Genomic DNA, 21,946 nt, shown 5'->3' on the forward strand with positions numbered 1-21,946 from the left:
ATAGTCGACAATAAAAAAAATGTATATTTGCCAGAAATAATGTTTATTTATTTTAAAAGATAAAGTGGTCAAAACATAAAAATATTGCTTAAACCTATTAATTAATTAATAATAAATACTGTGTGTATAAACTAATGTATATGAATCTTTCAACACTTCCAAGAGACTATCTAAGATGGGAAGGTTGGATACATAATCAAGGAGATCTGGGGGGCAGAAATGGCAAGGAGTGAGTGGATCAGGGTATGACTCAACAAACCTCGGAGTCTGCGCTATAGCTAGTTAGATAATTTTTATCTGAGAAGTCTTACACTATTATGAAGTAAAAAACTGTGGATTTGTTTTCAATGCATCAATGTGAATAAAAAATATGGGCAATATTGAAATAATATAGAGGCTTTGCGGAGGCTAATAAAATATTAAAATGATCAAACTTGTTTTTTTAAAGATACATGGAAGTCCAAAGGAAACAACTTAATCTATGACCAAATTTACATATGTCTCTTGAAAAGAGTAGAGAAGGCGCCACATAGCTGCTTAAAAACAAGTGTTTATTAAACACAAACGAGTGTTTAATAAACACTTGTTTTTAAGCAACTTGCTACTTTTCAATTCTTTGGTAACTTAATCCCATTACCTGATGGTTTGGAGCAGAGAGGTGGATCCCAAGGGTTAACCAAACACCAAACTACTGTGAGGGGAGAGTTTCCACAACAATCCGTGTTTCATGTGCCAAGAGGAGAGTTTTACCTGACAACTCTGAGGATCCTGTCTGCCCAGTTTGCACTACATTTTAGTGCTTTTCCAAATGTGAGTGTATCATATTCAGTATATTATATAAAATATAACTTACAGAATCACGCTATGTGGCACCTTCTCTACTCTTTTCTATAATAACTTGGGAGTGGATGGTCTTATACTTTGAGGAGAGCTGCCTACCTGTGTACCATACACACGTATTTGTTTGGACTTTGTATGTGGTGTAGTACATATTTTCTTTTGTGCGCACTGTAATAATATAGACAGTGATAGTAGATATAAGTGTCTGAGTTGATACCTGTTATATAACACTATCTTCTGCTGGTTTATATATATATATATATATATATATATATATATATATATATATATATTTTTATATATATATATATATATATATATCCACTGTGATAGCGCCCCTATCTTCACCTTAAGGTGTTACCTATTGACATATGTCTCTTGGTATTCTTTGCTAAAACTTTCCATAAGAGCATACCAAGGTAGGCTCAGGAGTATGCCCGTGTCTTGGAAATTATATGTATAACACTACTGTAAATACTGCTGCCATGTGTGTGAAACACATACACACTCATGAGACTAACTATGCATATTCTCATAACATAGTAAAGAAAAATGTTTCAATAAATACTTACCCAAACAAAAAAAAAAAAATTAGAAAATGCTTTTAATATTATTTGCAATTTCAATCATGAAAGTTTCTTTCTTACGTCTATGTTCTCTTTACCAATAGTATACTGCAATTAAGTCCATTCTCCTTTCTTATACAATTTATTATACAATTGATATATTTGTTTGATATGCAGTAGAACTTTTAAAAACCAAACATTTATTTCAATCTAATGCAGTCAACCTCTTCTGTAACAGGAACTCCAGTAGTCCTGAAATCTAACTCTGCACTACCTTTGCTCCCACTATATGTTGACCTCCATCTAAGCAGCATGATCTTCTTAAAGTATTTAACTGTGTTATTTTTAACAGTCACAAAACACATTGTGTTGATCATGCTATTGCTCATCGCAATACATTCTACAATATAAAAGGCTGAAAGGTAATGCTTCTCTTTCACAAAGATTGCTGGGAAAAAATCTCGAACAATAGTGAATCCATAAAATGGAGCCCAGCAGAGCACATAAGCGATAAGGATGCACATCAACACCAGGACAGTCTTTCGCCGACATCGTAAACGTTTACGTATTTGTTCAGTTTGAAATCCAGGAACAGCCTTAAACCAAAGTTCTCGGGAGATCCTGGCATAGCATAATGTCATGGTAAAAACTGGACCAACAAATTCAATGCCAAAAATAAAGAGAAAATATGATTTATAATAAATTTGTTGATCTACTGGCCAAATCTGGCCACAGAAAATCTTTTTTTGGCTTTTTGCAAGGACAAAATCTGATTCTGTGGCAAAATAAGCTGAAGGTATAGCGATGAGTAGAGATATGATCCATACTAAAGCAATTAAGAATGAAGCAGTTTGGTAATTCATTCGAGGTTTCAATGGATGAACAATTGCCAAATATCTGAAAAATATAACAAACAAAATTGATCTTTAAATATATGAAATGTACACATTAATACCCTGTACTTTACATGCACTTTAAAATTATGCAAAACTAACAAGCACAGATAATGAAGATGAGATTTCTTGTATAATGAAACATTGGTAGTAATATTTTATGAATTTATAATATATTTCATAACACTTTTAAACACTTCCTTTAACCTAATGCATAACAGAAAATTGGGGAGGGTTCTATTTCAGTCTAATGCTTGTCACAACATTTTTATTTAACACATTTTAACATTTAAGTAATGTTATTTGAAAGTCATTGTTTTTGTAAAGCCCAATTTACAGTCACAGAGTATTTCTGACACGGCAGAATATATATATATATATAAGGCAGGCACCCAAAGATTCTTTTTTTGTGCAGCTTTAAAAATAAAATAAAAAATACTTTACTAGTATATAAATCATTTGGAATTTACATCTTTTATTTCTCTTGACAACAACTTTTTCCTTATTTGGCAATATAAAAACTCTTGCAACTATAGAACATCCCCTTAGAAAGCACAACATCATAAAAAGAAGCAAATCAAGTGTTTTTAGATCCCTCTTATATACTGTATATATATATATATATATATATATATATATATATATATATATATATATATATATATATATATTTATATAATCCTAGCATTACCTGGGTAAACCTAACATTACCCAAGCAGGTGTGGGTTAAGCCCGATATAATGTAATTCCCCCATCAACAAATTTTTTTGGCCTCTATCTGGGGGGTTGAAGGAATACAAAAAAAGAATCTTTGGGTGCCTGCCTTATATATATATATATATTCTGCCCCGCCCATCCTCTGGCATCCACCACAAGTGAACCTTGGAGAATGAGGTTTACAAGGGGGATTTGACCCTCTTGAACCCCCTAGGCGTAGGCATAAAAAGATAGTGAAGATGAGTGAATTACAGTGCATCGTATATATGTTTTATACAGTGGGGCCGATTTACTAAGCAGCTGTTCCTTAACTCGTCCGCCACCTCTGAGGCAGCAGACTGCAATCATCCCGATCAGATACGATCAGAATGATTGATGGCCCCTGTTAGCAGCCGATTGGCCGTGAATGTGCAGGGGGCGGCATTGCACAAGCATTTCACCATATCTAAATATCTAATATTTACATGGTTACATATTTTATACAAAAGTATCTTCTGCAATAAGTTGCACAATGGTACATAGCGACAAAAATAATGCATTTTTACTGACTGATTATTAATGATTAATTTAAATTGAACAAAATATGTTTGCAATCCTAAATGTGAGACTTTTTTTTTCTAAATAGTTAGGAAATAATAACAGCTGTGGTGCTATTTACTATGTACATCATATCAAATGACACTAAATATATATATATATATGTGTGTGTGTTTATTGTTCTAATATCCCTAATATTTTTGGTATGAAAATTTAGGTGCATTCAGTAAGAATACTCTCCCTTTACTTATATTAATAGTTTCCTTTTTTTAAGGAGCAATGGAGGATTACAATAGCCTCCATTCATATATTGGAATAGAGTTTTTTAAGTGCTGAATTGGTATATAAATACACATATTCCTTTAAAGGGATATTTGTGTATAATTTCTAGTTGTATCGCTCTGGATTTTGTGAGGGCCCACTGTCTGGGAAATTAGCGTTTGGTGGTCTCTGCATCTTTTTCATCCATTTTTGTTTACTTTTTTAAGATATTAATATTGACATTTACTCTTTCTGATGAGCAAGAGAAACTGCTCCTCAAGGAGTAAATTTGAGTTTCATGCCAAACCTATGAGTGAGAGATTTTTATAAAGAGGATACTCAAAAAAAAAAACTAATAAAACATATTTTAAACAAAGTAAGAGAACAGGATACAGACACTCTATTGTATTCATCCAAACAACTAAAAGAAGAACAGCAAAAAAAGAGATTCATAACTACCTACAATTGTCAGTGGAATATAATTAAAGAACTTTTATTAAAAAAATTGACATTTATTGACACTTGATGAAGGGATAAAAAATAAAGTAGGGGAAATCCCCTCTTTAACTGCTAGGAAATCTCCAAGTTTAAAAGACAAGTTAGTCCAAAGTAATTTTGTTAGGTCACAAACAGCCAGGAATTGGATAGGTGTACACCAACAGGTGAAATAAAGTTACCCTTGTGGACATTGTGGATATTGCCAATATATGAATAAAAGTAACAAAGTTCAGTACAGGCCAAAGTAAAGAATTTTGGATTCGTAAATTTATAAACTGTAATACAGTGTTTGTTGTTTATCTCCTTCAATGTTCATGTCCCTGTTTTTATATAGGGAAAACTAAAAGATTTTTTAAAGATAGAATACAAGAGCATTGTGTCAATATTTTATATGAAAGGGACACAAGTGTTGCAAAACATTTTTTGGAATATCATAATAGTAATCCAAGGTCTTTAAAATTTACAGGTATTGAGGGGACTTCCGGGCGGCGGCCATCTTTGGACGCAAAACTGTCGGCTGCTCACACCTTCCTGCTGTGATTACTAAATATCGCCAGAAAAAGTCATCTTTGGGGCTTCAAATTACTGGATTCAGGATTATCATAGGTTCAGCTCTCATTTGATACCCCCACCTCTAGGATTGTGTGGCGCTTAAGGTTACCGGAGCTTTTCAAAGGCTGAGGCCTTCTCAAAACCCCCCCAGTGACTTTCCTAAGGGCAATCACTGTCGCGCAGCCCACATTGTCGGCTGCTCAATACCTCCTTGCAAAGGAGCCTTCTGACAAACTGGTCGCCTTTACATTATGGCAGCCGCAAACCGGATTATCTTGGAGGAAGTGGAGCGCCTTCTAAGCTTCCACTACTTACAGTTCTGCTCACGGCTGGAATCAGAATGGGGTTCGCCGCGTATCACTGCCGCACAAACTATCTGTCTAGATACCAGACGGGACAGTGTGGGTGACCTCCCGAACGCTGCTGCTAAAACTCCTGCACTTTTAAGGATTGCAACCGCTAGCCCGCAGAGGAAAAAAGGGCTCCACACATTTATCTTGCCTGGCCGTGAAAAGGCGTTACCCGGCAAGGACCTTGCCACAAATAGCTGGGCTCGCCCGCAACTGTCCGCCACCTCTGTATACAAGGAGATACCGAATATGACCAAGGACTCTGTCAGCTCCCAACTAGCGACTATGTGGGCCGCTGACTCCGCTGATCCTTATCTCTACACCACGGAAGGTGGTGCCAGCTGTAACACTCCCGAGGCTATGGGGACAGAAACCGGCTACATGAGGAGCCCCACTACTGGACCTGCGATTACAGCAGCTCCCAGATACTTCTGCCCCCTCTCCCAATTCTTCCGTGGTCTGGCAGCATCACCATACTTCAGATGGGATCCTGGAGGTCTGGATGCGCTTGATGTGCAGGAGCTGGATCAGAGGCAGTTAACTGCTTTCACTATCCCCCACATGGCTGTTTTCTGATGCAAAGGGCCGCTGTTGCACTGTTTTATGGACAGAGTAAGGTAGATACCTGGACACCCACTATCCCGGGCGTGACACCCTGCTCTATATATATGAACTGTCGGATATGGATGTGAGGTTACTAAATTTACCATAACTGCCCCTCAAAATACCCTCCTGTTTAGGTGTTAGACGAGTTTAGATATACCGGACGTTTATTGACCCAAACTAGGGGTGCCTGTCTTCACTCTGTTTAATGAGATAGGCACCTTAGTGATTGTTCTAGTGACTGGCCCCTAGTATTATTCTCCATCTCAGCTAAATTTTGTTATGTTTTTCTTTGGTGGGTGAACGCTATTAAAGAATGTGCTCTGGGATAGGGAGTGCTCTTTTCCTTAAAACATCAGTTATGCCTGTTGTGCAGGCAGACCCTGCACCAATGCTATCAGCCTGAGGAAAAGAGAGAAGTGCTATACATTTCTGTTAATGGTGTTATTTGTAAATGCCCATGCAATAGTCCTTAACGATGTGTCTTAAGGTTATAGGTGGCCCAGTTTACTTGCATGTATGTTCCACAACTTAAATTGTAGTTAGATTATTGGTACACAGTGCAAACCTTTTATTGTTACTTCCACTGCCAGCATAGCCCACTTTAATGCACTATTTACTTCAGTGAACATACCTTCCTGCAAGATGAGAATCATTGTACCCTATCTCATCGCTAACTCCCTTTAAATGACAAGGTATCAGCCCCATGAGCATTGGAACCCTAAATACCAGTGTCTTCCTTAAAGTTTCCGGTTACTGCAAGTTGAAAAACCCAAAGTCTGAGGTACATATGTTAAGATCCATAAGTGGTCTTCTATATTAAAGTTAGCCTTCCGACAAAATAGATCTTTTCCGTGGTTAAGGGTCCAAAACTGGCCCTCTATATGAGAAGGAAGGTTTAGCCTTATACTGGCATGGTAATACTAGGTCCCTATAAAGCATTATTCTAACTGACAACTCCACGTCATATTATTATTTGATTTTGTTCCTTCCACTTGTATTCCTAATATGTAAACTAACATGTAAAATGTGTTGTTGCTTTTGTGAATATTTGTGAAATGCTTTAACAATATGTTTTGTATGCCAAATTTTACCTCAATAAAATAAAAAATATTATTAAAAAAAAAATTTTTTTTTACAGGTATAGATAGAGGTATAGAACATGGTAGAGGAGGAGATAATGACAAATGTCTTCTGCAAAAGGAATCAAAATGGATCTTTGTTTTGAAAACTATGAGTCCTTATGGAATAAATGAGAAAATTGAATATGCCATAGGCCCCAATTTATCAAGGCCTGTCAGACCTGATCCGACAGTGTGGATCAGGTCCGACAGATCTCGCTGAATACGGCGAGCAATACGTGCAGGCTCGCCAGAAACACGGGGCATCAAGCTCCATTCGGAACTTAATAAATATACTCCATAGTCTCTTTCTAGCTTTGAAAAATGTTTTTGAATGGAACTATTTTTTTATATTTCAAAATTATAGTATATAGCTTGTATTGTATTTCTTGATAATAGTACAGATTTGAACAAGCATGCATACTATGTCTCTTTAAGAAAATCAAAGAAAATATTTATCCTGATTTAGCTTTCAAAAAAGTATAGTCCGTGTTTTTTTTTACTGTTGATTAAACATCAATGTGTTTCTAAAGATAAAAATAAATAAGAAAGAGATGCGGAGATAGCCAGGGCACTTTCTAGGAAAGCAGGTAGTAAGCAGTATATTATAAATTTATAACTGTTGTTACCCACTATGGCCTCACTTCCATTGAGTCGTTAAAAATGGAGCCGTAAGCTACCGAAGCGGCCGACAGCTAAAAGTAATTTACGGCTGCATTTTAGTACCAGGTTTCCATTGAAAAGATTAGCGTGTTGCGCGCAGTCGCTCTTTTCGTGTAGCTGTAAGTTAACGTTGTGTTAACGCTTCCATCTGACGTCGGATTTCTTGAAAATCAATTAGTTGCTAAGGTAACCCGACCTTACGCTATAGAATTTACGTTTAACGTCCGTGCTTCTTACCTGTGATCGCCTCTCAAGAAAAATAAAAAAACACTTATCTATATTTTTAATAATCAAATACTATTTTCTAATATAATTATATTAAACACTTCATAAATATAAGTAATATTTATTGCTGCCCTAGGCATAGGTCTAGTTTGCATTCTGTAGATATGTTCTTGCATATATTATTATATTTAAATATATACTGATATTTCTATTATAATATAAGTTCAACTATTTCTATACATGAGACAACAATAAATATTACTTATAACAATTTATTTCTACATTAAAACACTTGCATTATTTGCAAGTTTTATAATTTCAATAGAAAATAGGTCTCAAAAAGCACAATTTTCCTCTTTTACACCTAGTTGAGCTGGGGGTAATATTTCTCAATGTATCGACAGCCTCCGACAATGTATTAACGGTTAGCGCTTTCATTGGAAACCTGGTATAATTTATCGATTAACGGCTTCTATTACTTTCTATGGGACGCGAAGATCTTTTCGGCAGCCGAAGTCCGGCTGCCGATATTGAGGTATAACGCGCCATTGGAAACAGTCGATAAACGATATTGCTTCTGACAGCATATTTATCGGTTTGCGAGTGCACGCAAACTGAATTACGACTCAATGGAAGCGAGGCCTATGTTTTTCTTTTTGTGTAATGAATATAGAAAATTTTATTCCATGGTATTAACTGAGATACTAATTGGTTAAAAGGAATAAAGGGTTAATACAGCTAATAAATAGGTGAACTTGGCAGCTAACAATTAGTCCTGATGGGGCCCAGAAACTACCGCAGTGCATGATGGGCGAAACACTTGCTGACTGCAGGCTGCATTCTGAAATGATCTTATGTACCTGGCTGCTGAATTTGTGTATTAAAAGCAACAAAATCACCAAGCATGGACTGGCAATAGGTGCAAAAGGTCACACTTTTCTTAAAGAGCTGGTAAGCCGCAGTGAAAGTTTGCAACTAAAAGGCATCAGCTGAAACAGAAAAGGAAAAGTTTTGTTTAAAGGGCTGGTGAGCCATATTGAAAGGCATCAGCTGAAAACACATAGCAGAGTCTTGTACATATTTTGGAGGATCGTTTGTCTTGTACCTTTGCATCAATTTACAAATGCTACCATTAGCCAGGAGGCTCAGGGAAATGAATGTGAGCTAGCGGTGGCAAGCATAAGTGATAAAATTGTTTATCTTTTCAAGAGACTCTCTCCCTTTTTGTTTCTTTATCAGGAACATTTCAATCATGCTTGTTTGTGCCTCTTTGCTCTTTTCCATGGAGCTGAATAAATATGAGCATAATATCGCCTAAAGAGAGTAACAATATAAGGAATCAATATTACTTTACACTTACTATAATAGAGGATGTTCTTACATCGTATGTTGGTGTATTCCCTGATTTAATGCTATGAAATAATCTAATAGCACTGGTTCACTAATAGTATATATGTTCTTAGTAGAATGTATCATTTATTCAAATAATGTGAAAATTTATATTGCATCTTTTTCAAATTGTTTGACTGCAGTGTTTAGAGATGTTACTACTATTATTATAGCATTTTAAAGGGATCCCGTTCTAGATCTAGGCAGTATTGTTTTTGCTTTCTAAACTGTTTTTAAAGAAGCAGGAGGTATTGTGCTTTTGTTTTTAATAAACAAAGTATTAATTACTGCAGTACCTAGTGTCTTGGCGAATAATTTCTCTGGGTGGGTCCTTTATAACTCCAGGTGATACTCTAGTATAGCAAATATATTTTTGCTAACATTCGGCTAGATTACGAGTCTTGTGTTAGGCTTAAAAAGCAGCGTTGGCCGGTCCCAACGCTGCTTTTTAACACCCGCTGGTATTACGAGTCTTGAAGGTACAGGTGTACCGCTCACTTTTTAGGCCAGGCTCGGAAATACCGCAAATCAACTTACGTCAATTGCGTATACTATATTTTCAATGGGACTTGCATAGCACCGGTATTACAAGTCTGACCAAAAGTGAGCGGTAGACCCTCTCCTGTCAAGACTGGTACCGCATTTTAAAGTCAGTGGTTAAGAGTTTTATGCTACAACGCAGTAGCATAAAACTCTTAACTAAAGTGCCAAAAAGTACCCTAACACCCATAAACTACCTATTAACCCCTAAACCAAGGCCATCCCACATGGCAAACACTTAAAGAAAAATGTTAACCCCTAATCTGCCGAACCGGACATCGCCGCCACTATAATAAATATATTAACCTATAAACCGCCGCACTCACGCCTCGCAAACACTAGTTAAATATTATTAACCCCTAATCTGCGATCCCTAACATTGCCAACACCTACCTACATTTATTAACCCCTAATCTGCCGCCCCCAACGTCGCCGCCACTATATTAAAGTTATTAACCCCTAAATCTAAGTTTAACACTAACCCTAACCCCCCCTAACTTAAATATAATTTAAATAAATCTAAATAAAATAACTATCATTAACTACATTATTCCTATTTAAAACTAAATACTTACCTATAAAATAAACCCTAAGCTAGCTACAATATAACTAATAGTTACATTGTAGCTAGATTAGGGTTTATTTTTATTTTACAGGCAAGTTTGTATTTATTTTAACTAGGTAGAATAGTTATTAAATAGTTATTAACTATTTAATAACCACCTAGCTAAAATAAATACAAAAGTACCTGTAAAATTAAAACCTAACCTAAATTACAATTACACCTAACACTACTCTATAATTAAATTCATTCCCTAAATTAAATAAAATTATCTAAAGTACAAAAACAAACAAACACTAAATTACAGAAAATAATAAACAAATTACAAGAATGTTAAACTAATTACACCTAATCTAATCCCCCTAAAAAAAATAAAAAAAAACCCCAAAATAAAAAAAAGCCCTATCCTACACTTAATTACAAATAGCCCATAAAAGGGCCTTTTGCGGGGCATTGCCCTAAAGTAATCAGCTCTTTTACCTGTAAAAAAAGTATAAATAACCCCCCAACATTAAAACCCACCCCCCACACAACCAACCCTACTCTAAAACCCACCCAATACCCCCTTAAAAAAACCTAATACTAACCCCTTGAAGATCACCGTACCTGGAGACGTCTTTACCCAACCGTGCCGAAGTCCTCAACGAAGCCGGGAGAAGTCTTCATCCAAGCCGGGCAAAGTGGTCCTCCAGACGGGCAGAAGTCTTCATCCAGACGGCATCTTCTATCTTCATCCATCCAGCGCGGAGCGGGTCCATCTTCAAGACATCCGACGGGGAGAATCCTCTTCATCCGACGGCTCTTCTGGAATGAAGGTTCCTTTAAATGACGTCATCCAAGATGGCGTCCCTTCAATTCCGATTGGCTGATAGAATTCTATCAGCCAATCGGAATTAAGGTAGAAAAAATCCTATTGGCTGATGCAATCAGCCAATAGGATTGAGCTGGCATTCTATTGGCTGATTGGAACAGCCAATAGAATGCGAGCTCAATCCTATTGGCTGATTGGATCAGTCAATAGGATTGAACTTCAATCCTATTGGCTGATTGCATCAGCCAATAGGATTTTTTCTACCTTAATTCCGATTGGCTGATAGAATTCTAACAGCCAATCAGAATTGAAAGGACACCATCTTGGATGACGTCAATTTAAAGGAACCTTCATTCCAGAAGAGCCATCGGATGAAGAGGATGCTCCACGTCTGATGTCTTGAAGATGGACCGGCTCCGCTCCGTGCCGGATGTATGAAGATAGAAGATGCCATCTGGATGAAGACTTCTGCCTGTCTTGAGGACCACTTTACCTGGCTTGGATGAAGACTTCTCCCAGCTTCGTTGAGGACTTCGGCCCAGTTGGGTGAAGACGTCTCCCGGTAAGGTGATCTTAAAGGGGTTAGTGTTAGGTTTTTTTAAGGGGGGATTGGGTGGGTTTTAGAGTAGGGTTGGTTGTGTGGGTAGTGGGTTTTAATGTTGGGGGGGTGATTTGTACTTTTTTTTTACAGGTAAAAGAGCTGATTACTTTGGGGCAATGCCCCAAAAAAGGCCCTTTTAAAGGGCTATTTGTAATTTAGTGTAGGGTAGGGCTTATTTTTTTTTGGGGGGGGACTTTTTTATTTTTTTTGGGTGGATTAGATTAGGAGTAATTAGTTTAACATTTTTGTAATTTGTTTATTATTTTCTTTAATTTAGTGTTTGTTTGTTTTTTGTACTTTAGATAATTTTATTTAATTTAGGGAATTAATTTAATTATAGAGTAGTGTTAGGTGTAATTGTAACTTAGGTAAGGTTTTTTTTACAGGTACTTTTGTATTTATTTTAGCTAGGTGGTTATTAAATAGTTAATAACTATTTAATAACTATTCTACCTAGTTAAAATAAATACAAACTTGCCTGTAAAATAAAAATAAACCCTAAGATAGCTACAATGTAACTATTAGTTATATTGTAGCTATCTTAGGGATTATTTTATAGGTATTTAGTTTTAAATAGGAATAATTTATTAAATGATAGGAATATTTATTTAGATTTATTTAAATTTTATTTAAGTTAGGGGGTGTTAGGTTTTGGGTTAGACTTAGATTTAAGGGTTAATAACTTTAATATAGTGGTGGCGACGTTTGGGGGCAGCAGATTAGGGGTTAATAACTATAATGTAGGTGGCGGCGATGTTGGGGGCAGCAGATCAGGGGTTAATAAGTATAATTTAGGTGGCGGCAATGTTGGGGGCAGCAGATTAGGGGTTCATAAGTATAATGTAGGTGGCAGCGGTGTCCGGAGCGGCAGATTAGGGGTTAACAATATAATGTAGGTGTCGGCGATGTCAGGGGAGACAGAATAGGGGTTAATAAGTGTAAGATTAGGGGTGTTTAGACTCAGGGGTTCATGTTAGGGTGTTAGGTGTAGACATAAATGTATTTTCCCCATAGGAATCAATGGGGCTGCGTTAGGAGCTAAACGCTGCTTTTTTGTTGTGTTTTTTTTTCAGCCGGCTCTCCCCCATTGATTACTATGGCTCACCGTTAACGTAAGCAGCGCTGATATTGAGGTGAGATATGGAGCAAAATTTTGCTCACTTTTTTGCGGTTAACTCCGGGTTTGTAAAAACCTGTAATACCAACGCTGTCTGTAAGTGAGCAGTGAGCATAAACTGCTCGTTAGCACCGCACAGCCTTGCTTAACTGATATTTAAAATAGAAGACCAGGCTCCCTTTTGACAAATAGTTTAAATAAATAAATAAATATATGTATATATATATATATATATATATATATATATATGTGTGTGTGTGTGTGTGTGTGTGTGTGTGCGTCTTTTGCACCTCATATGGTGGCATTCTCCCATATTATGATATTTTCTAAAAATTATTGGCCTGCTGGAAAAATATTAGTATCATTTTTGTGAGTATATGCAATGAGGGAAAAAAAAAAGTAAAAATATCTCTAACAGAGGGGTGTAAAAATGGCTTAGCAGCTAAAGGGTTAAATATATTTATATTTATTTAAAGGGCCATAATACCCAAATGTTTAAACACTTGAATGTGATGCAGCATAGCTGTAAAAAGCTGACTAGAAAATATCACCTGAACATCTCTATGTAAAAAAAGAAAGATATTTTACCTCAAAAATTCCTTAGTAGCCACATCCCATTGTAAAGGATTTCTAAGCAGCATATTAGTATGTCTGTCCCAGGACAGCTGAAAGGATGAGCCTTGTGCACTCTCATGTTATTTCCCTATTCAGTGTAACAATGAAATCTCATGAGAGTTAAGTGAAATCTCATGAGATCACAGTAAAAGAGTTCATGACCTCAGCACTGCTGATACTGATTGGCTGCTGTTCATTTCTTCATTTTTTTTTTTACCTGCAGCTGGGATCAGCTGAGTATAACTTTTTACACAGAAATTACTCTGCTGAGCTGAGGAGATTGTGAGGTAAAATATCTTCCTTTTTTACTTAGAGATGCTCAGGTGATATTTTCCTGTCAGCTTTTTACAGTTATACTGCATCAATTTCAAGTGATTTAGCATATGAGTATTATGTCCCTTTAAAGAGATCTGCAGTGTGTGTGTGTGTTTATGTGTAATAGATATACTGTATATAATCTATCACAGAAAAATGAACTACTAGTACACCTTACCCAGCAACCCCATATTAAGCCCAATCAAAAAGAAACAAGAGTCTCCATATCTCCCCAAAAAAACACACTAAAGCTAATAGTTGCAGATAAATAAAGAAAATTATTTTAATTAGAGCAAACAAAACACCATCCAATTGATAAGTAAATAAATACAAAATAAAAGGAGCCTAAATCACAGATCCCTCTTACAAAAAGCTACAGCTGGCAAAAAAGAATCACTATTGTGGGCATGACACAAAATAAACTTCACTCAATGTCCACGATGTGTGAATAAACCAAACTGTTCTTCGATGTTAAAACAAGGAAACTTATGGCTAGATTTCGAGTTTTGCGGTAAGCTGAAAAAGCAGCCTTAACAGGTCCTAACGCTGCTTTTTCACTACCACTGGTATTACGAATCTTGCAGGTTTAGGGGCACGCACACTTTTTTGGCCTTACCGCAAACCGACTTACGTAAAGTTTGTAAACCCTTTTTTCTATGGGACTTCCATAGCACTGGCATTACGAGTTTGTCCTAGGAGGCCAAAAAGTGAGCGGTACAACCTCTACCTCCAAGATTCGTAACACATTAAAAAGTCAGTAGTTCTGAGTTTTACACTACAACGCTGTAGCATAAAACTCATAACTAAAGTGTTAAAAAGTACACTAACACCCATAAACTACCTATTAACCCCTAAACCGAGGCCCTCCCGCATCGCATTCGCAAACACTAATAAAATGTTTAACCCCTAATCTGCCGCTCTGGACATCGCCGCCACTAGAATAAACATATTAACCCCTAAACCACCGCAGTCGAGCCTCGCAAACACTAGTTAAATATTATTAACCCCTAATCTGCCGCCCCTAACATCGCTGCCACCTACATTATACTTATTAACCCCTAATATTCAGCTCCGGACAACCCCTAATCTCCCTCCCCAATGTCGCCGTAACCTACCTACATTTATTAACCCCTAATCTGCCACCCCCAACGTCGTTGCCACTATTCTAAATTTATTAACCCCTAAACCTAAGTCTAACCCTAACCCTAACACCCCCTAACTTAAATATAATTAAAATAAATCTAAATAAAACCTACAATTATTACCTAAATAATTCCTATTTAAAACTAAATACTTACCTATAAAATAAAACCTAAGCTAGCTACAATATAACTAATAGTTACATTGTAGCTAGCTTAGGGTTTATTTTTATTTTACAGGCAAGTTTGTATTTATTTTAACTAGGTAGAATAGTTATTAACTATTTAATAACTACCTAGCTAAAATAAATACAAATTGACCTGTAAAATAAAACCTAACCTAAGTTACACTAACACCTAACACTACACTACAATTAAATCAATACCCTACATTAAATAAATTAAATTAGCTAAATCACAAAAAAAACAACACTAAATTACAGAAAATAAAAAATAAATTACAAGATATTTAAACTAATTACACCTAATCTAAGAGCCCTATAAAAATAAAAAGCCCCCCCCCCCAATAATAAAACTCCCTAGCCTAAACTAAACTATCAATGTCCCTTAAAAGGGCCTTTTGCGGGGCATTGCCCCAAAGAAATCGGCTCTTTTACCTGTAAAAAATAAATAAATACAAACAACCCCCCCAAAAGTAAAACCCACCACCCACACTACCAACCCCCCAAATAAAAGCCTAACTAAAAAAATCTAAGCTCCCCATTGCCATGTAAAGGGTATTTGGATGGGCATTGCCCTTAAAAGGGCATTTAGCTCTATTGCAGGCCCAAAGCCCTAACCTAAAAATAAAATCCACCCAATACACCCTTAAAAAAATCCTAACACTAACCCCCAAAGATTCACTTACCGGGAGAAATCTTCATCCAAGCTACAAGTTGTCCTCAATGAAGCTGGCAGAAGTGGTCCGGCAGAAGTCTTCATCCAGATGGCATCTTCTGTCTTCATCCTTCCGGCGCAGAGCAGGTCCATCTTCAAGACATCCGACGTGGAGCATCTTCTTTATCCGATGGACTAACGACGAATGAAGGTACCTTTAAATGACGTCATCCAAGATGGCGTCCCTTAGATTCCGATTGGCTGAAAAGAATTCTATCAGCCAATCGGAATTAAGGTAGAAAAAAATTGATTGGCTGATTGAATCAGTCAATGGAATGCGAGCTCAATCCTATTGGCTGATCCAATTAGCCAATAGGATTTTTTTCTACATTAATTCCGATTGGCTGATAGAATTGTATCAGCCAATCAGAATCTAAGGGACGCCATCTTGGATGACATCATTTAAAGGTACCTTCATTCGTCATTAGTCCGTCGGAAGAAGAGGATGCTCCGCGTCGGATGTCTTGAAGATGGACCCGCTCCGTGCCGGAAGGATGAAGATAGAAGATGCCGTCTGGATGAAAACTTCTGCCGGATCACTTCTGCCGGCTTCGTTCAGGACATCTTACCGCTTGGATGAAGACTTCTCCCGGTAAGTGAATCTTCGGGGGTTAGTGTTAGGATTTTTTTAAGGATGTATTGGGTGGGTTTTATTTTTACGTTAGGGCTTTGGGCCTGCAATAGAGCTAAATGCCCATCCAAATGCCCTTTCAGGGCAATGGGGGGCTTAGGTTTTTTTACTTAGGCTTTTATTTGGGGGGCTGGTTGTGTGGGTGGTGGGTTTTACTGTTGGGGGGTTGTTTGTATTTTTTTATTTTTTTTTTACAGGTAAAAGAGCTGATTTCTTTGGGGCAATGCCCCGCAAAAGGCCCTTTTAAGGGCTATTGATAGTTTAGTTTAGGCTAGGGGGTTTTATTATTTTTTGGGGGGGGGGCTTTTTATTTTGATATGGCTCTTAGATTAGGTGTAATTAGTTTAAATATCTTGTAATTTGTTTTTTATTTTCTGTAATTAAGTGTTGTTGTTTTTTGTGATCTAGCTAATATAATTTAATTTATTTAATTGTATTTAATGTAGGGCATTGATTTAATTGTAGTGTAGTGTTAGGTGTTAGTGTAACTTAGGTTAGGTTTTATTTTACAGGTCAATTTGTATTTATTTTAGCTAGGTAGTTATTAAATAGTTAATAACTATTTAATAACTATTCTACCTAGTTAAAATAAATACAAACTTGCCTGTAAAATAAAAATGAACCCTAAGCTAGCTACAATGTAACTATTAGTTATATTATAGCTAGCTTAGGGTTTATTTTATAGGTAAGTATTTAGTTTTAAATAGGAATTATTTAGGTAATAATTGTAGGTTTTATTTATATTTATTTTAATTATATTTAAGTTAGGGGGTGTTAGGGTTAGGGTTAGACAGGTTTATAGGTTAATAAATTTAGAATAGTGGCGGCGACATTGGGGGTGGCAGATTAGGGGTTAATAAGTGTAGGTAGGTTGCGGTGACATTGGGGGCAGCAGATTAGGAGTTAATAAATATAATGTAGGTGGCGGCGATGTCCGGAGCAGCAGATTAGGGGTTAATAAGTATAATGTAGGTGGCGGCGATGTCAGGGGCGGAAGATTAGGGGTTAATAAGTATAAGATTAGCGGTGTTTAGACACGGGGTTCACGTTCGGGTGTTAGGTTTAAACATAACTTTAGTTTCCCCATAGGAATCAATGGGGCTGCGTTAGTGAGTTTTACGCTGCTTTATTGCAGGTGTTAGATTTTTTCTCAGCCGGCTCTCCCCATTGATGTCTATGGGAAAATTGTGCATGAGCACGTACAACCAGCTCACCGCTGACTTAAGCAGCGCTGGTATTGGAGTGTAGTGTGGAGCTCAATTTTGCTGTATGCTCACTTCTTGCTTTTTAACGCCGGGTTTGTAAAAACCCGTAATACCAGGGCTGCAGGTAAGTGAGCGGTGAGAGAAAACTGCACGTTAGCACCGCACAGCTCAAAACGCAGAACTCATAATCTAGCCGTTAGTATCTAGTATACTAGTGCTCATGCCTTAAAGTGAATGTAAATCTTTATGCTTAAGTGCCTGTTTTTTAAAAATTCGATTAAAAACAGGGTCACTTTAATTAATCAAAATTTACATTTCACTCCTGTTGTGAAAAAAACGTATCTTTTTAATCTTCACAGCAGCTCCTGCTTCCTCCAGTCGTCGCAAGCCATTTCTGATTTCAGAAATTATAGATAGGTCATCCTTCAATCACAGCTTCCCCCCGGGGGGAATCAGTGTCTGATTCAATGCCATGATTGGAGGAAGCCGGATTCCTCATTTTAGACCCAGGAAGAGGCTTTGCAACGGGTGGAGGAAGCTGGAGCTGCTTTGAAGATTAAAAGGTACATTTTTGTTTTGTTTTGTTTTTTCACAACAGGAGTGAAATGTAAATTTTGATAAATTAAAGTGCCCCTGTTTTTAATAAAAATTTTAAAAAACGGGCACTTTAGCATCAAAATTTACATTCACTTTAAAGAGCATGCATTGATATTATTGTATCCAAAGTGATAGTCCAGATCTCAATTAGAGAAAAAATAAAGTCTCTCAAGCTAGCTACAAATGTTAGCAACAATTCACCAAAGTTAGCAGGGAATCTGCAAATTTCACCCCACCTCCCTATGTGTGATGCAAGTGTAAGGCACAATAAATAGCAGTCCGCCTAGAGCTAGCTTGAAAGACTTTATTTTTTTCTCTAATACAATAATATCTATGTATGCTCTTTGAAGCATGAGCACTAGTATACTGGATACTAAGAGGCACATTTATCAAGCTCCGTATGGAGCTTGTGGGCCTGTGTTTCTGGCGAGTCTAAAGACCGCTGCTCCATAACCCTGTTCGGACAGGAATCGCCACAATTCAACCCGATCGAGTACGATCGAGTTGATTGACACCTCCCTGCTGGCGGCCCATTGGCCGCGAGTCTGCAGGGGGCGGCAAATCGTTGTTACATAGGCCTCTTAGTTTCTTTGTTTTGACATCGATAAACAGTTTGGTTTATTCACACATCATGGACATTGAGTGATGTTTATTTTGTAGCATGCCCATAAAAGTGATTTTTTTTTGCTGGCTGTAGCTTTTTGCAACAGGGATCCCTGATTTAGGCTACTTTTTATTTTTTTATTATTTTACTTATCTTTTTTGGATGGTGTTTTATTTGCTCTAATTAAAATTAATTTCTTTATCTGAAACTATTAGCGTTACTGTCTTTTTTCGGAGGTATAGAGACTCTTGTTTCTTTTTGATTGGACTTAATATGGGGTTGCTGGGTAAGGTGTACTAGTAGTTCTTTTTTCTGTTTATTAAATTTCTTACACCTCCGTGCACCTTGGTCTCCACAACACAATTTTTTACTGTGGGACTTTGTCCATAGTCAAATATATCCCATAACAGCTGGTATATATATAAATATAAATAAATAATAATAATAATAATAATAATAAAATATATATATGACTCGCCTGTTTGGATCTATGATTATTGCCACTCTGCAGTTTTAAGATCATACCTGTCCTGATGAAGGCCCAACTGAGGGCCGAAACGTCGACCATGTATTAATGTTCTAAGAATAAAGAAAATATTCTTCTCTATACAAATCCTGAGAGTGCCCTTCTTCCACACTGATCTCTCTCTCTCTATCTATCTATCTATCTATCTATCTATCTATCTATATATATATATATATATATATATATATATATATATATAATTTGCATTTGGCAGATTCGTTAGCTGCCAAATTTGGAAGAAGGTGGCTGCGCATGGCATTTGGCTTCTTACAGCTTCTTACAGCTCTTGTGAAAGTGCACATGTGCAAATTCAGATCTTAGTGTGTTGGACTTTCACAAGAATAAATCGGCTCCAAAAAGAGCTGAATGCCACGTGCAGCCTACTTCATCCATATTCGGCAGCTAATGAAGCTGCCAAATTTACTAAATGCACTAATTAGTACCTGACACATATACCTCCTAGACATTCTACTTCTGAGGCGTGTTATAGTTAAGTTCTAATGAAATTATAGTAAGTTGGCAAGTAAAGTAGATGGAATTTTAGAAATTGGCCTTAGGGCGGTTGCAAGTAATAGCAAGTTGGATGGATATATATATATATATATATATATATATATACATATACATATAATCATTTTATTTATTTTTTAAGACTAACTTAAACCAACCTAAGATATGCATGTTGGCATTAAGGAGGACTTTACAACTTTATGACAGTTTGTATTTCGAGAAGAACCAACTTCAAGATTTTTATTCATGTTGGCTAGTGAAGATCACATAGCCAGCTTAACTCATGTCACAGCTATTGAATATGTGCATTGTGAATAGAACTTGCACATCAGGCATGTCCCCAAGCAAGTTCAGAGAAGGGCAGATTGGTGGCTAAGTACTTAAGATACTTCTAATTGTTTCACTTACCACAACTTGTCCAGGAGAGTCAATACATTGTGGTTCTTGAATGTAAGTTTAACTATGTGTTTATCCATAGCACTATTTTGGATTGCACTTTTAAGCAACATTTACCACTTGTAATACAAGTGCCATGAGAGAGCTAGTAGTGCTTCTTCTGCTATCTATTAAAATTATAGGGTGCTCTAAAAAGGTTTTGGCCACTTAAGGATGCTTTAGTTTAAAAATGTAACCATTAACTTGTAAAACCAGATTGTGTGTTAAAATTATTGTCAATCCTAGCATTTGTGAAATGCTAGGATTGACCATTGGAACAAATAAAGAGTACTTTCATTTATGAAGTATAAAATACTTCATGCTGAAAGCTCAATTATTTGTTTCAAGCGTTTGCCGCACTCAGCTGTTCAGGCAGCCTACGGCAAAACACAGTTTTGCTGAGAGGTGACATTTCCACCTCTTATCAAATAGTCATGCAGGAAATCCGGTGCCATATGAAAAAGTCACCTCTCAGCAAAACAGCATTTTGCCATGGGCTGCCTGAGCAGCTCAGTATGGCGAACGCTTGAAACAAATAAAGGTTTGTATAAGTCCCCTTTATTTGTTCCAATGGTCAATCCTAGCATTTCACAAACACTAGGATTGACAATCACTTTAAGCTTTGCGCAAGGTAGTGAACAAGGTAATGCATGCTGTGCTATCAATTTCTCTGAACTTATAACCTCCCCCTTAGTTGGCAACATATATTTGCGTAATAATACAACACTCTAACAGATTAGAAATTTCCTATTCTATTTATAAAGATCTTTTTTAGATACATTCTATGAATTTCTATGTGTTTAAATTTTCTCTACCAAATATTTAATTAACAGCTATGAAGATACTGTATGCAGTTTCTATGACAAGCACTGCAGCTGGAGTGGAATCTAACCTCACATTACTTTTTGCTGAAATCAATTTTGAATGTATCTATATTAAAAGCTTCCTCTGTTTTCTTCATCTTGAACATTTTTAAAATTTCATACCAAAGAACAATAATTGCCTAACAAATGAAATGGCATGTTATCCAATTGCTTTGTCCTTTCCTCTTGATTTAGCAATTTTAGCAGCACTGACCTTTTAATTTACATCTATTTTTCATTCTGTCTCATAATTGGTGTCTTGCTTTAAAATAACTTCAGTTTCACCATACACCTCCAAAAATGTACTATCAATGTAGATTAGTTCCATAAAATGAGCAATAACAGAAATAAAAAAAGCTGTTTTGTATTATATAATCATATGAAATGGAAAATGATTAATGCCTAATTTAAAGAACTAAATATTGTGTCAAAGTAAAATGACACTATGGTTAAAATTATGTAATCAGCAAAGAAACAAAATGTATGCTTGCCTGATAAATGTATTTTTTTCTGGATATGGTGAATCCACGGCTTGAGTAATTACTGTTTGGAATATCACTCCTGGTCAGCAGGAGGAGGCAAAGAGCACCACAGTTAAACTGTTAAGTATCATTCCCTTACCCACAACCCCCAGTCATTCGACCAAAGGGAAATGGAGAAAAATGAGTAACACAAGATGTAGAGGTGCCTGAGGTTATAGTCAAAAGAATAACTCTCTTAAAATTAAGGATGGGGCCGTGGACTCACCATATCCGGAAAGAAA

At 36.5% G+C, this 21,946-nt stretch overlaps 1 protein-coding gene across 1 annotated transcript in view; it reads right to left on the reverse strand.

The window, feature by feature from the left end:
* Window positions 1–1,492: 1,492 nt before the first annotated feature.
* Window positions 1,493–21,946, reverse strand: part of PROKR1 (prokineticin receptor 1) — a 72,977-nt gene continuing 52,523 nt past the window's right edge. Inside the window, exon 2 of the mRNA XM_053709326.1 lies at window positions 1,493–2,303. Within this exon, the coding sequence (XP_053565301.1) occupies window positions 1,607–2,303 (697 nt within the window). The 3' untranslated portion in view covers window positions 1,493–1,606. The remainder of the gene's footprint in view (window positions 2,304–21,946) is intronic.

The sequence above is a fragment of the Bombina bombina genome, chromosome 4 (assembly GCF_027579735.1).
Source record: "Bombina bombina isolate aBomBom1 chromosome 4, aBomBom1.pri, whole genome shotgun sequence".
NCBI classification, from domain to species: Eukaryota; Metazoa; Chordata; class Amphibia; order Anura; family Bombinatoridae; genus Bombina; species Bombina bombina.